The 17,451-nt window shown below is 35.4% G+C and overlaps 1 protein-coding gene across 1 annotated transcript in view; it reads left to right on the top strand.

Annotated features, from left to right (window-relative positions):
- Positions 1 to 17,451, top strand: part of LOC140655747 (adhesion G protein-coupled receptor A3-like) — a 293,963-nt gene that overhangs the window by 128,082 nt on the left and 148,430 nt on the right. Inside the window, exon 7 of the mRNA XM_072870589.1 lies at positions 12,214 to 12,427. Within this exon, the coding sequence (XP_072726690.1) occupies positions 12,214 to 12,427 (214 nt within the window). The remainder of the gene's footprint in view (positions 1 to 12,213; positions 12,428 to 17,451) is intronic.

The following is a 17,451-nucleotide window of genomic DNA, read 5'->3' as shown; positions in this document are numbered from 1 at the left end:
CTAAGTGTCGTCCCCCAAAACTATGTTTACTCTCTTTATCTATCTATGATTGAAAGATCTACGCAAGTGTTTTCCTTGGAAGAAATGAATTGGTTGCTCTATCTTTATTCTGCTGCTTTCCCAAATTTTTCTTAGTTTCCCACTTCTTTTATTTGCTGAGTTGTATTGAATGTGAGAAAATCACCTTGTGTTGAACTGCTTCAACACAGGATTGTAGGACAAGAGGGAAAAGAAATTCTAAGATACATTATTTATTATTTATTTATTTATTTATTTATTTACATTATTATTCTCATTATTTATTCACTTATATTGTGCACATCTCTGAAAAACCCTGTTGTTTCAATAATTACAACCAACAAGGGCAAACGGATACAATTAGCAAAGCTAGTATTAATGGATGTTCTTCATATACCATCCTCAGTCAAGAAACTTCCAGAGTAAGGAAACAGATATAAACTCAAATGTTAGATACATTCATTTTAAGATGCAGTCTCAGGGGAAAATATGGTGGAAATAGAACTTGCAAAGCACAGAGTAAAGGCCAACAAAGTATCGCAGCTGAGACATTTTCCCTTCTTGTATTAACATGGCTGAGATAGCATCTGCTTTTATGTAGTGTCTCATCTACCTTGATGGAGGTAGGGTGGCCTCCCTAGGCTCAGGAGCCTGTGTTTCAGAGGCTGTGAGATCCAGAAACTGTTTTCGAATTCTGGGTTGCTCTGGGTGCTCCATGTTCTCGATTGCTCGATTGCTCTGGGTGCTCCATGTTCATGAAAATTGACTGCAGTGTGTTTCACCTGGCTTAGAGGGGTTACAGTATGTTATTTTGAAACTGTGTATTATGACAAAATGTGTATTCTATTCATGAGTAGTGCGCCCTTTGGTTGTGATGAATAGAATTGTAACTGTTTACACCAAACTTGTAGTGAGAAATTGTTTGGGTTGGTTCATAATTTACTGATAGCATTAATAGTCAATTAGGACTCCTATGGATGACAGGGAATGAGTACTCAAAATACAGAGCTGGAGTTTTATCTGTATAAGACCTGTATGACTAGGTTTCTAGAATGCCTTAGGGGGCTGTCTACTGAGAAAAGTGGTAACACTAAAGAAGAATAAAAATCCATCCTATGAAAATAGAGGTGAGAAACCATGGAAGATAATAGCTACAAGTTGTGAGTATCCAACAGTGTTTGAATTATTACTCAGTCTCTGAATTCTGTAAGCTACCTTAGTTTAAAGTGTTAGCTCATGAGTGAAATTAGCAGATTGTGACTCATAAAATATTATTGAAATGTGCTTTTTTTGGTATAATAGACTCTCTACTTGGATGGGGTACTTCTAAGGGAGGGATACAACTCAAAGGGATAGATCCTTTTCCGGCTTCTCTATTCTGCAATACAATTCATTAAATGTTTCATAGAAAATATAAATAATATATTGGGAGGGAGGGAGGGGATATAGTTGTTAGGGAATTGTTTGTACTTAACCAGCACCGTCTTTTGTAGTTTGCCTCACTTCACTGAGAATCAGAATATTCATCCTCTAAAGGAGCAGAGTCAGGTTAAAATGTAAGCACTTTCTGCTCTGATGCTCTGTACCTGTTCACATTGAAACTGGCACAAAGCAAAAAGAGCACATTTGTATTCTTTATGCACTCTTTCTACTTGCGTTCTTAGAGATTTCTTGACCATTTTAAGATTTAATTTCTTACATAGAAAGGTATGAAGTACCTTCATCAATACTTACCTACTCACATTTTCTAATCTGTATTTCTCATGCTTAAATATGAGCAGAACATTAAGGTATATTTCTCTTGGGCCACATGTTGCTCTCTAGTCTATTTTCATAAGTAATTTTTTTTGCAATCTTACCTAAAATACCACAAAAATTCAGAACATTCAAGACATTTAAAATAAATTACAGTAATACCATTGGGAAAAAAAAAGAGAACATTTTCTTTTCTATACTTCCTGTATAAAGTATTTTCATTTTCTGAAGCAGCTTTTTTATTCTTGACATATATTCTTAAAATACAGTGTGGCTTTAACTGCTTTCTCAGCAATGGAGGAATAGCAATGTTTTAGATGCTAGATATGTTGAAATGTCCTTATAATTTTACCTGATGTGCTTGCACATTGTTTTCCCTTCATCCCTAGCAGAGTAAGTCTGTTTCCACTGTGCAATAGTAAGAACTCTGAAAGAAATATGTACTTTTAAAATGCCCAAAATAGAAAAAAATAGGTTGATATTGGGAAATTCAGTCTGAAAGGAGACTTTTTCAGTCATTAAATTTAAACCTGAAATCAACTGAATACATTCAGCTTCATTCTGCATCAGCTTTTAAGAATACTGTCAAATATTTTGTGCTGGGGATATTGGATGAGAAATGAGATTTGAAGTTGTTTTTTTCATATGGCAACAAAAATTAATTATCTACACTACCTTTCAAGTCTTAAAATTATAATTGTGAATTATAATTTCTTTCCTACATGAAATATATTGCAATATCAAATACTGGCTCAAAGTTAACAAGGAACATTTTTTCTTCATTTATTTCTGTCATAGTACACCCAACATTTTTTTGGTCGCATTTGTTATTTACTTAAATTTAGGAATCGGCTTGAGATTATTGTTTCAACCATTTCCGTCTTCATTTATAAGTCATTCATACTACATTAACACAATGTAAATATTGAACTGTGGGGTTTTTTTCAGTATGTAGTAACTGACTAAACTCAAAATCTCAAGTACAAAGAATGATGGATTAATTATCCAGATTTAGATTCCAGTCCTGCAGTTTCTTGGCAGCCTACAGATAGCCTGCTGCATTCATGCGGAGCATCATTGTCTTCAAGAATATGCGGGATCAAGACTTCAGCTCCAGTTCTGCAGGGAGTGCCTAATCATATGAATAGGTCTAATTATATTGAAATAGGAATATTCCCATTAGTAACCTCTCACAGGATTAGGTTTTGCAAGGTATGGATAGTGATAGAATTAGCTGTAGTTAAATCCTCTTGCAATTGTTTCTATTTTACAATGTTAGCAATTCAGGGTTTTCTTTAATAACAAAATATGGATAATAGCAGAATGTCTATAAATCAAATAATGTAACTGTACATTTTGGATCTTTCAAAGATGGGTGTGGTAGATTCATTTTCTGTCGGAGCTAAGTTGCCCATTTTAAATTTCAAAGTTTTCAATAGATAACCATTTGGTGCTATGCAACCAACAATGCTCTAACCTTTTGGCTCCATATTCTAGATTTCTCATCCTAATATGATCAGTCTCAAACTGGGGAAAAAAAAAAGGAATACGGTGCCCTACATTTATTATTAAACATTATTATCTAATTTCTTTAGTGGTAATTTAGAACACTGCTGCAAGGTTGGGGCACAAAAGTAATAACATTTAAAACTTATAAAAGTGAAAGAACTATTAAAATGGTCATTTGAGAAACTTAAAGGATGAGGTTTTACTACTACGTATTTTCTTGCATCTGTGCTCACACATGAAAATATAGTTCAACAGAACTTTTCACCCCTGAAATCTCGCTGATTTAGATGCTGGAAATGTACCCAATTTATTTTTCTTCCCATAGCTTATTCTTAAACTACATTAGCGGTTTTTAATGTACAGTTTTGTCTGATTTTCTACATTCTTTGCCTGCTTGTTCCAAAAAGCATGCAAAATAACTAAAGAAAAATTTAGCTCCTGTGTAGTGAGGAGAATATCAGCAAAATTAAGCTTCTTTAATCTTCAGAACTTCTGCCCTTGGAGTCTTGACTGGCCGTCTCCAAAAGCTAGTTGCTCATGAGCAAAGCAATGGTAAGACAGCCAGCCTTGACTAAGGCCCATGGAGTACCCCAGAAGATGTATTCTTTAGTCTTAACATGGTAACATGTACATTAAGAAATTAGGGTTAAATTTTATACTGGTAATTCCTAGATAAAATTATATAAATTTCTTTGCCAAACCTATGTTAATATTGTCCAGTTAACAGCACTGATTACAGTTTTCTGTAATTAATCTTAATTGTTCTCATGGGAAAGTTCCTTATAAAGCCTCCATCCTAACATCCTCTGTTCTAATTAAGTGGAGTATACCATAGTGATATTTCACATTTTTATAGCACGTTTCATCATACAGCACTTTCTTTAACATATGTATAAAAATGGCTGTAAAGAGCTGCACTTTCTGACACTGTCGGCTGGGCTGAGAGGAGTTTGGAATGAAAAAAATTCATACAATGACTGGGACAAGTGCTTACTTCAACAGAACTGTCACTTGTTCAGCATCTTTTATGACTTTTACATTTCTTTTTTGTTTGGCATTCTTGCAGCTTAGGTGGGTACTCATGCAGCCTGCTGGACTCTGGGCAATTAGGGGCAATCACTGCCACTCTTGGGACCTTCCTGCTGCCATGCTTCCTTGGTCTGAGTGTGTAGTAATGATATCGAAACAAAAAGAAGGTGGCTAGTGGCGCTTAAGGTTTGGAAAGATGAGTGCTGCCACTGCACTTCCCAGACAGATAAAGCTAATCAATATAATTTGTGGAGCTAGGTGCTTTATCCTTGCCACTGCTCAGCCATTTTTATTAACTGCAAGCTGTGATGAGGGTGCATAGCCATGAGCCTGCCAGCTTGCTTGCCATAAGCATAATTTGAGTAATCAAAATTAGCTTTCTAGCAATGGCTTCTGACTCTTGCCAGTGAAGGAATTTGTGTCGATGAATATTCCAATACCATAGCTGTCAATATGTCACAGTCTTCAAGTTTCAGGATGTGGCAAATAATCAAATGCTCCCCAGCTTCTGAAGTAGACTTCTGGGATAATTTAAATAAGAAATTGAAAAGTGGCAGCAGTTTTATTTGATAAGGAAGAAATCAGTGATTAAAAAACTCTTTGCCCGTTCTTTTAAATTTCTGCTAGATATGTCAATGCAAGATGTGGGCTTTATTTTGCCTGCATGCAGATAATATTTTTGATTAATTGATTAACTGGAATGAAACCTTGAATTTCCTATTGTGGAAATTTTTCAAGTAGCTGTTGCCATTTTACAAATTAATGTTATGGTATTGGCATTTCTGTTAAATGCTATCAAGTGAAACCTACTACCTCTGTATTTCTCTACCTCTACTTTCCTACCAAGTAAATCACTGCTATCATCAGTAAATAAGACAGTGTTTTTCCACTGCTCCCTCACTTAAAATGGTTGTAATGGACACAACACGCATCAGTCCCTAGACTCAGTGCAAAACTGATAATTTATTTTCACAGAGGCTTATAAATCTGGGAGAAACTGCTGTAGAGAAAGACAAGTTAAATAACTTTGTCATAGCTGGACTTGTCATCCACCTGCTGAGTGCTGGCTGAAGCCTGTATGAGTTGGATTTGCTAAAAGTGACTAGATTTGAATTGTACTTGTTCCAGCTCAGCTTTCCTTAGTTTCTACACAGGTGTAACTTATTTTAATTAAATAAGTCTGAGAAGTTATGGAATCCAAGTGCTTCTTGGAGAGGCTGTCATCCAAAGCTATGATTGTAGCTCTTCTTGCCATAACTGCACTGACTTTAATCTTCTGTTTTGTAGATATGGAGTATATTTATGAGGTTAGCTAACCCAGATAACTGAAGCATCAATAGCAGTGGACTGTGACAGCTTGGGCTCACCATACTTGTAACTAACTCAGGATAAATCCTGGGATTGCTACTTCTGTTCAGCTCCCTGCAGCAGCACCTACATTCTTATCAGTGCTTCAGTCCACTGACTCTGCTATGCCTGCTCATGAGACATGCACCCTTTCCCTCTCTTTTTTTCAACTTTGATGGCTTTACAGAAGTTTGCAGGAGTAAAATGTAATACAAAATTTGGAACTTAAAGTAAAACAGTATCCATGTCTGAAGTCTTGCTCTTTGGTTAGCAGCTACCATTTCAGTGTAGCACTTAGCATTACAAAATAAACATAAACCTGTGATTTAATTATGAGATGCTGCAAAAAAATATGTCTACTTTATGTTCCTGTCTGAAAAGCATGTATGAGGGTGAAAGGGACTGATAAAATGGTGTGGAATATGCCTTGCCCTGCCAGCATTATGAAGTTTGTGGAAATAAGAAGCTATTACACAAAGAGAAGCTCTCTTTTTTCTGCAGAGTGGTAAATGAATATGGTGCAAAGCTTTCTTGTCCCAAGCCCAAAAGACTTATCTTATTTTGATGTGTTTAATACATGTTGGCATCTGTATTTTCTTGATATTATGTTAAAATTGGAGCCAGGCAAAGCTTTTATTAAAACTGAAGCTTGGCTCCAGTTCTGTATTCGTTCTTGACTTCCTTGGCATATGGCACTGTCTGTGACCTTCTACACCAAACCTTTCTTTATTGTCAGCAAATTTTGCAATACGGAAATTGGCATTTGTGTACTGGCACCTCCCCTTCTTGGCAGCATTGGCCTTCAGAGCAATTCAGATCACTCTCTTTTCTTCATTTCCATTCAGTAAATATCAACAGATGTAATTTGCTGTGTCAGCATTTCAAATTTTTATCTAATGTTTTTCAATTTGTTTTTCCTCATTTTCATCTGTCCTTTTTATTGAACCAGTTCTTTTACTTTGTCCTCACTTCCAGCTTCCCCCCACTGTGCTTTCCATGCACAATTCTTTCCCACTGAGACTGTATACAAATATTAGAGCTCTAACTCACACTTTTGTCAGCAGGATGTGCCGCACTCTGTAGGCACACTCAGTTCAAATAAAAAGCCCATTGGCAATACAATAAATCAAGTGATTAACAAGAAGCAAAATGCCAACATCTGTTTTTTTTTCTGTCCCAGAAGCTTGTGGTGCACAGTAGCAAACTGAATTTTCTACCAAGAGGCAGAAGTCAATGGTGTATCCTGAGATGTGGGCACTGTAATACTGCACTGATGTGTGGGCAACCTGGAGAAACCTGTGGATATTCCTATTTCTGACTGTGTAAAAGCTGCCAGTATCAAACAAAGCCAGTTAATGAGGGCCAGAAAATGTATAGCAGAAAACTGTGTCTATGGTAAACTGAACAGCAGAATGCTCTAGTGTAGTAACCAGGACTATGCACTTAGTAACTATTTAGCTGTAGAGAGTTGTGCTGCCCAGGTTATACGTTGTGCAGGAGAAAATGCAACAAATTTGGCTGGAGGTAGGATGTAGTTTCATTTTTCTCTGATCATGTCTCCAATATCTTGTGCTGGTCATGTTGGCCAATGACTAGCCAACTTTCTGTAGCATTTAGACAAATCTATGGCATGGGCCAGCTTTTGTGCTTATAGATTTGCTTTTGATCATTCATCCAGAAAACGGTAGTGTCCATTCATTTTAAGTGCATACATTTTAAGTGTGATCATATTACATTTAAAATGTAACTAAAATACAGGTTAGAGATTTATTATATGTCATGTCTTTTACAAAGATTTGTATTCCATGTATGTCCAGTGACAGCAGCATTTCCTTCCCATTCTTCTCCTTTCCATCTTTTAAAACAGTAAACAAAAAGAAAGGACAAAATTAGAAGGAAAATTGAACTATTTTTAAAATCTCAAGAACTGAATTGTAAGGAAAAAGGCAGAAAGTATTTAATGTGTGTGCAGGTGTGTGAGAAATTGTTTTATAAAGTTATTAAGGGCATACACATTGGAACGTTTCCTTAGAGCTTCAGTGCACCTTGCTGTTTTTCTATTTTAGCTAATGGTTATTTAAATAATTTCTATTTTCTTTTTCAACTTTATATACATCTTGGGGCACTGCATGCATTAAAATATGCATGGATATACTTTCTGTGAGAAGGACTCTTAAGTGATATTCTAATTCAGTGGTATTTGTGTAACCTGATTCCTCCTCCATATGTCCTCAGTATTCTAGTCTAGAGCTAATCTGCAATACAAGACTGGATCGCATAAAGAATCTGGCCTTCAGTCAACAAAACCCTTTTCTGCTGAGAAGTGAAAGATAAAGAAAAAGATGTAATTACCATAATGATGGGTTAGACCTTTGGATTCATGCTGCAATCAGTGATTCCTGTGGTGCTCTGCCGCAATCATGGTTTAGTGCTGACTAGAGAGACAAGACAGGTGAAGACTGTAAAACACTTCAGCAACCCTTGATCTAAATGCCTATAGGAGAGTCACACCTCTCATTTGCAGGTGATGGTGCTGGCTCCAAACGTGAGGGCAGCAGACTGGATTGTCTTGGAAGGAGAATCTTGGAATATTTTTCACATCTGTAAAAATTAAATAAATAAAATCCCCCTAAGTTAGTCCCTCCACTCCCAGGATACAATAGTAAACTGTAAATTATTTTTAATCTTATGAGGCTGTTGTATCTGCCATATGTACACACACATACACACACACTCATATATATATGAGCATCAGAGATTATATATATTTATTTGGTCTTCAGTAATCACATAATCAAAGAGAAAATTTCTCTTGTGTAGGGATATGCTTGCCAGAGCTGTTATATTTCAAGTGCTGTCAAATCAATGCCCAAATCATTCCAAATACTTTCAGAATTTCTTACGTCTTGCTTTTTACTTTATTCTCAAAGTCAAGCTTGAAAACGTGTGGACAGCATTAGTAAATACTTTTATTTTTATTCTGAATTTGAAGGATTGTTGGATTATGGATTTAAAATAAGTATTTTCAGCTGATGCTGATGGAACTATACAATCATTTTATAGCCATTCAGGATAAAGGGTATTGGCCCTAATCCTGAAACTCTTATTGATGCAATTAATCCTTATGTCTGTGAGCTGTGTCACTGAAGTCAACTGGAACTTTTGCATGAGTAATAGTTGCAGAACCAGCCTCAGCCATTTAAATCATGATTATCCCTGGAAAACAACTGAAGATTAGCTCTGGTAATCATTTTTTTGTAGACCACACAGATTAAAACCAGATGTTTTTTAGAAGTACTTAAGTGTACCTTCCTTGCTCTGCAAATGTCATAATCCATAGAAATTTTACTGGTTTCACTTTGAAAATGAGTTTGCAGCATTATTTGTCAATTTGGCCAACCCAAATATGTACATTGTGAAAGGGTTCAGCTGGCCAGAAGGATTTACCATTCTAATGGTAAACCAAAGGTATGTTTCATTTGCTTTGCATCTTTGTTGGTACTTTGAAGGATTTGCAAAGAAAAAGAAAATGAGAAGGTTGTTGATATGACTGATGTCAATCAAAGGATAATTTTCTCCTTTTCTGATATGCTGCAGTTAAAAAAGGTTTCATTTACTTCTGATCATTAATTGACAAAATCTGCCCAGAGCACATCATTCCTACTCCATTTCTGGGTTTGGTGATTCCCAGGGCTGAGCACCAGAAGTGATAACGGGAGTGCCTTAAAGACCAGCTATAAAGGCAGAGATAAATTCAATGTGATAGTGTTACACTGCATCTGTATGCCAGGGAAGTTATTTAGCCTGACTTAAGAAAAATGGATACTATAGTTGGCACTCTTACTACTTCATAGCCTCATGAGACAATGTGTCACTCAGTGCATGAGCAAAAATATTTGACAAGATACAGTATCTTCAGTTAAAAATTACTATATTCATGAGAAATATTTTATTTCTGTGAGTAGTATATATTTCTGTTATACTTGTGACAGTACGTTTAATTTTTCTGGACTCCATTTTCATAATAATTCAGTTAATTTATGGTTAAATTCCACACCATAACTTTTCCTTTTATTCCATAATTGACTTTGTAATGCAACACAAAGATTGCAACCTTTTGGAAAGAGAGGTTCTCCCCATCTTCTAGTAAAAACCTTTAACGTAAAGGACTGAGACCAAGCTGGCAGCTGTTACGAATGAGGTATTAATCTGGTTTACTTTCTCTCCTTTTAGTTAGAAGCCAAAGACCGTATAGAAATACTAGGTATGTTTCAAGGAATTTTTAGTAATGCATCCATGTCCACAAATAATAGGTGCAATCAGAAGATATACTACAGGATGTATACGCAAGTAAGGAGGGATATCTGAAGCCTGCCCTTTATAGTCACGGCAGACTTACAACATTTCAGTAGATAGTAGCTAGCCCCTTAATCCTCTGTGTGCTTCTCCCAGACAGCAATATCACATATTCACTCATGTACAAATCCCGAGTATTATGCTAGCCAGCATTCTTACTCTATAAAAAAGTAGAAGTGATCCCTCTCACTGTTTATTCAAAGCAGGCGATGAATATACTATTTAACATTTAAATTCCCCAATGGTATTGAGGGCCCTAAGCTAGGTTTATAAATGCAGCTTCTCACAATTTAAGTATTCCAAACACAACATCTGAATGACATAAAGCAGCGTGTTAGGGTAGGATGCTGAGTAAGGAGAGGAACAAACACTACTGGTTGTCCACAAATTTTAGCAATTGTAGAACCGGTGATTATGGCTTGCAATCTGGTTAGGCATGGTTAAGTTCATCTGTATTTATTATGGGCAATGGAGGATTTTGAGGAGAAAGTTTAAGGAAGATAAAATGGTGAGCAGTGAAATGGAAAAAAAAATGTTAAAGTACTTGTCAGAAAAATAGATGTTTGAGATAGTTACTAGTGGTGCAAATGCAGAAGGGTGACCTTTCAACTGACAACCCTGTAGGCTGGATAGATATTAATGATGAGAGGCCTTTAAATGAAAACAGATGAAAAATAAGGGAGAAGAAGATCTAGCTTAAAAATTCTCTTTCCTCATCAAGGTAGAAGGATTTCCAAGGTGCAAGGCTGTAGGCATTGTGTCTAAGATGAGATTGCAGTAGTGAAGTTATAAAGTGACCCAGGCTCAGTCAATTGTTTTGGCATTGTAGGCTGAGGAGAAAAGGTTGTCTTTTAGGAATTATTGTGCAAGATGCTCATGGTAGTGTGTTCATCAATCACATATGTGAGTCCTTAGTATTTTTATTACCATTAGAATTTTGTGTGATGATAACAAAGTATCAGAGGTAGTAATTTTCTTGTCCTGCCTAAGGAGACTATACCAGGAAAATGAAAATAAGATTTTCCTTTATTCCTTATTATCCTATAAAAGATGATCTTCTATATGGAGTGCCTCTATTTCAATTACCTCTCCTAAAATGCTCCTTTTCAATGTTCTGATATCAATTTAAAGAACTAGCATTAATCTCACAATGTATAGAAAATATTTAACAGAAATTCTGTTGAGGTAGTTTCAGGATCTAGATATAAAAATGGAAGAAAACAAATACTGTCTAGAGATTCCGTCTCTACAGAGACTGTAGGATTGAAGGATATAGCCTTCAATCACTGTCAAATCTATGAAATTAGCAGACTTTCAGCATTCCCAAAAATGCATATGCCTTCCAAATTTACAACACTATTTATTTTCTGATTGTGTTTAGGCATTTGGGTATGTGATGATGGCAGCTGTTTTTTTTAAGATTCTGCTTAGAATAAGAATATGCAATATTCTTATTACTAGGGTATTTCTTGGGGAAAGACAGGAGAGATAAAATTCATAAAATAAAGATGGTGAAATGTACTCCACTATTAAAAAGTAGAAAGAGCTATTGAGATAAATATTTAATGTTGAGTAAAGATCTAGATAGTAAAGACGACTTGCGGAAGAGACAGAAGGAAGTAGGGATAGGGAAATGAGAAATCATAGGGACAGTTGAACTTCAGGGGGAAGTTTAACTTTTGTTATTAGCCTTATTATTATGCAAGTCCCAGGCATATGAGATACTTTAGGCTCTGTAGAGTGAGTAAATTTTGTTCTGGAGCACAGTGGGAATTTCATCCACTGACAGTGAAGTTGTCATATATTTTAACTGTACCTATATTAATAGCTGTATTTTTTCTTTAATTGGAAGACTGATTTTTTTTCAGCCTCCTACTCAAAGCAGGACTGGAGCATCTCAAGAGATCCCTTCCATCCTCACTCATACTGTGAACTATTCTGTGAAACCCATTTTCTGTAGATATTCTAGTAATCCTGTAATTATCGGGGCTCACAACAGTGAAAGAAATGTGATCCCTAGAATTCACAACATGATCAGACTTAAGTGGGTAGTTTGAGGGCATGTCTTTTATACTAGTGCTGTAATGTTAAGATCTAGGATGCTAGAATTGTATACAATTAGTTCACTTCACAATATTCATGAGAGGAATTCATTGTGAGGTTTTTTCCTATATTTTTGTTGTTTTGTTTTCCCTGCAGCTGGGCCTCTGGAACTTCCACTTTTTGAGCTGATCCCATCACAAAGACAAGTGGTTTTTCATGGGGACCGCTTGCCATTTCAGTGTACTGCAACATATGTTGACAATACTACCCAAGTACATTGGTACCATGCTGGTCGTCTGATTGAAACAGATGAAGAGAGTGGCATATTTGTGGAGGACAGCATCATTCATGACTGCTGCTTAATTACACGGTAACGTATACTCCTTGTAATAGTCAGACTTGCTGGCAAGGTGAACAGATGCAACACTTGCAATAAGCTTATTAAAACATGTATCAAGAGTTGTTTTACTTGAAGCAATTCAATTGCATGCTGGAATTGGAACACACACAGTTATAGGTTTTTTCATGGCTATGAATGGCTGTGGTTCCAAATCGTATTTCTTGTGTCTAAGTATTCAGATTTGAGCAACTATGGATTTGAAACAGATAAAAACAGAGTTTCTTACAGTTAACTGTGAAAAGAAACTGAACTTAGAATAGCTTCAGTAGCACATGAGAGTGACTTACAGCCAAACTACTTCTTCCTGACACCATCTAGAAGATTGATCTACCATAGTGATCTACCTGTGAAGAACTATCAATTTAAAAGGCTTGGATTAATTTTTGTAGGCTCCAATATACTGGATCCTATATTCTTTAGTTAAGTAATCTCATATTTGTTTCTTATTAAAATCTTTCTCAACTTTCTATGACTTTACCATCTGTGTGCCTCTGCGTGCTTGAGGGAGAGAGATCTACAGGTACCTTTGCTGATGTGAAAAATGCAAGAGGAATGAAGTAGAATAGGCTTCTATAAAAGTAGTAACAACTAATATTTGGCAATGACCATATCATTCCAGTTTTCCTTCAGTTTTCCCTTTTAAATCTTATTTAATAAATTATTATAAATCTCTGTGTTTATTTTTGGTTTTTATCACAGAGTATGGGCTTGTCACTCAAAGCTTGTCACTAAAAGCACATCCTTTTGTCCTCTGCCAATTTCCATCATTGATCAAAAATAATCTGATTCTGTGTCTATGTTCTGCCTTTCTCTTTGTAGAAGATGGAGTGAAAATAGCTATGCTAATTAGCTCTGGATCATCATTAACATCTTTTCACTCAACCAGTTTCTATTAATATAATTGACCTGAAATGCTTCTTGAACTATCAAATAAAAGTTATGAAGGGAGTCAAATTAATTCCTCTCCACTGGGGTCTTTTGGCTTTTGATTTTAATTTTGATTTTAATTTTGTCTACTCACTGATTATTTGACCCCGTTTGGAGTCCTATAGTTCTAGAGGCGTAGATCTGACCTATTCTCACAGCTACTGGCTTTCCTCTAATACCAATGTGTATGGCTGTAGTGGATAATGAAAAAGACTATTAGACCAATTAGTATGGCAATGCCAAGTGCATGAGCTATTATAGAACTGCTGAGTCACTTAAATTAAAGCATGTTCTTCTTATTTCCATGAAATCAAAATTAAAAGACATGCTGTTAATCTCATTATATTTTTCAACTGAATTATATTTTGCACTATATAAGCAATTTGTAGAGCACAGTAATAAACTGAAATAGATTGTCTAAAAATGTTAAGATTTTCAAAATAGCTATCCTTTTTAAAAAGCTAGTTTAGAAGTAGCTTGACTGAATTTTATCTTATATTGCTTTATTTTTGCCAGACTATAAAATAAAAATCATTGTCTACCATAGCAATATTTTAATAAGGATGGTTGATCTGCTACCTACCTCGTTTACTGTGCCATTAAACAGGTGACCTTGATGTTCATGTTGCAGTATGCACTGGGACCAGGTATTCAGAAAGAATGTTCTCTAAATACGTCATCATATTTGCTGTTATTGACTGGAAAAATACTTTGACTTGTCCAAGTTATGTGATACAGAGTGTCAAAATGAGAGAAAATATTTTTTGAATTAAATTCACAATCTTTAAACAGATATTTAAAAGCTTAAAACATTTTAATTGCTCATTTATTTGAGCTATATGTTTCACTTCACAATATAGTAGGGCATCAACACTGCATTTACTGTACAGCGTGGTCCCTATTCAGTCAAAAATGCTAATACTCAAGCAATCATGCCTCTGCCTTGATCAAGGGACTGATCAAAACTGACTTACTAGAGGCATGAGAGACCTATACTTTTGAAACTAGCTTTCAAAAACCATACTATTTTGAAGTCAATTTTTTTTTAATATGAATTATAGAGATGTATTGTCTCTTCATGTTGAAAATGAGAAAACATTGGTCAAGTTATGATTGTAAAAAGTCTCTTCAGCATTTTTTAATTTTAATCCCATCATCATGACCATGTATACTATAACTCCATTTATGTCATTATTATATGTTAAAATAAGATGTAATAGCATGCTTATTACATGTTACAATAGTATGTATTAATATGCTTGTTACATGCTATTACACAGTAATTTGTGACAGTTATTAAAGCTAAATTGCAGTTGTACGAGGCACTGTGAAACATCAGAAAGACTACGCCTTCCTGAGGTTATCATATGTTAAGCATAAGATTTGGAGTAAAAATAAAGGTAATTTAAAATCAGTTCTTACAGTGTCATATTTTGCCTTCCTGTTCCTACTCTTTACAGCAAATGTCCACTCTCTGTGGCTTTCTGTGATTGCACTAAAGGACAGGCTTTGGCTTGTGCAGCTTAGCAATTTAAAGATTTCTGAAGCTAGTTTTGAACAAAGAGGTGAAGTCCTGTTCCAAAAGCTGCTTATTCAGACGTTTTTAGATGGTTATTATATTGGGTAGTTCCAGATATTTCTGGACATGGATTTACAACACAAATATCATACTAAACCCTTCTGTTTTATTAACTGCCACAGTAGAAGGATAAAATATCCAAATGTGTATTTTTTGTCTCCTATGATAAAGCAGAATAAACTAAAATAAATGTTTTTGTTACAATAATTAAACTAAAGTTTTGAACTGTATTCCGGCCTGTGACATTTTTCTTGGCAAAGAGTATTCCCTTATAGGAGATCGAGAAGGTGTTTTCAATTCTGCTGCTAGCTCGCATTTACCGTTTCTTGCCAATGATAATAATATTTGATTTTGCTCATGTTGGATTTTCTGTCATTATGCCTGTGTATAAATGTCATAGTCATACATGAAAATGTGAATGTGATGTGGAACTAATTTCCTATCATCTGTGAATGGATTTAGCTGAAATTGTGACTTGTGTTTCCATGAAGACAGCCTGATTTCTTAAACCTGGAATATTAGATTATCAGTTTGATCTCAGTAAGTGGCAATTAAACAATCCATATCCCTGAAGCCACAGAGAAGGCAGATTAGGTACGATTGTCTGCAGCACAGCATCTTTCCCAACTTCCCCACTGTTCCCCTTCAGTGTTTGGAGAGGCTAGCAGGACAGTTATTAGAATATTAAACTAAAAAAGGAAAATATTTTAGTTTTATGAACCAAGCAACTCCGCAGTAGTAGAGAGACTTTAATTTTCAGGAAGTTCCTTATTTACCACATAGACTATAATGACAATTTTAAAGTCTTTTTAGTTCTGTTCTGTAAATACTTGTGTAGAGTGTTTAACAGTGCTTATGTCTCTGACAGCTGTAATGGCTGCTCTGGGACCATTACAGTTCACAAGTGCTCTTTCTGAAAACATTAAACTGTGCAGAAAGTTAAGAACCCATAAACAGGAGTGTTACAACTGGAGAAACTAACATGCTCTTAACTAAACCTAGGATAGCAGGTGTTAGTATCAGATGTGTTTTTCAGATGTAATTTTTGTTATGTTATGTAGATAGATTTGCCACTGGAAATACAGACTATTAGGTCTCAACTGTGATCCCCCACAAACAGAGGTTTTCTGTTAAATTCTGTCCTAAGTATTTCAGTCTTCTAAATATGGCTGCCAAATGCAGTTCCTAAAAAACCAAACAAAATCCAAAACAAAAAACCAGTAAGCGTAAGAATCTGGGGGGGAGGTTTTAAAGCATCTAGTGCTTCTTTACATTTTGACAGCAGTCAATGTCAATATGGGATGGTCAAAAGTAAATAATGAAAGAAATAGACAATTATGGAACTACAGCTGATCCTTTAGGTATAACAAGGATAGGAGCAATAGTAAGAAAACTGATTTTAAAATTTTTACATAAAATGTGTATATTCATTTCTGGAAGCTGCTTTTAGAGGTATATGGTTATGCGAAAATCTCCAGAACTTCCATCTGCAAAAGAAATATCTGATATCAAGGAAGAGTTTCAAATCATGATCCACTTGTACTGTAATAGTGAAGAAACTGGGAGAAAAATAAAAAGGAATGCAGTGTTTTGGATTAAAAATTACAATCATAATTTTTGTGATCAAAAGGCGGTTTTGAATCCAATTAATAATTTTTATGTGTTTGAAATTATCAGTGCAGCTATTAGGAAAGAATTTGGAACTTGGCTGAGACAGTTGCACTAAAAGAATATGGATAGTTTAAGATATGATTGAGAGAAATGAATATGAGTACAAATCGATTCCAGGAGTAGACAGGTGGTATCATGACAAGTTTGAGATCCAGGCAGGCATACAGTATAAGAAATAACAAAACTTCCTGAAATTCTGTGAGAAAGGCAGAAGTTTTATGCCTATTTTTTTCTGGAAAGAATCCAAATAACCCCTGAACTGTCTTAACAGTTTGTGGCAAGAATACATCTGGAAAAGATAGGAAGCAAACAGTAGTGGTTTGGACCGATATTAGGTTAAGAACAGTCTGAAAATGGTATATTGCTGATGAGCATGTTACGAGGTTGGATACACAATTGGAACTTCAGATATGAGCCAAATCATGGCAAAGTATTGGAGATTCACTCTGCACAAGATTAAAAAAAATAAGTGTTAGAACAAATCCAAAGAATCTGATTCAGAAATGCAGATATTTGACAAGAACTTTGTGTTCTACTGTCATGAACATTTGGAGATGAGCAGCTGAGGGTCATACTGAGAAGCCTGGGGAAATCAGCAGAAATTGTTTAGTACTGATATTTTGTTGGTTCACCTAATTGACTCTGCTTGACCCTTAGCTGTCAAGCAGTTAGGAAAGAAATCAAGCAAAATAACCATTTAAATTGTAAATCAATGTTTCTGTATTGTTTTGAGATTACTTTAAACCTTATAGTCAATGGTCTACAGCTTACTCCAGGCTCAGTAGGCAGCAAAAGACTAGTAACAGATGCACCTTTA

This window comes from Ciconia boyciana, chromosome 8 (genome assembly GCF_034638445.1).
Source record: "Ciconia boyciana chromosome 8, ASM3463844v1, whole genome shotgun sequence".
Lineage (NCBI taxonomy): Eukaryota > Metazoa > Chordata > Aves > Ciconiiformes > Ciconiidae > Ciconia > Ciconia boyciana.
This window is presented reverse-complemented; position numbering and strand designations above follow the sequence as displayed.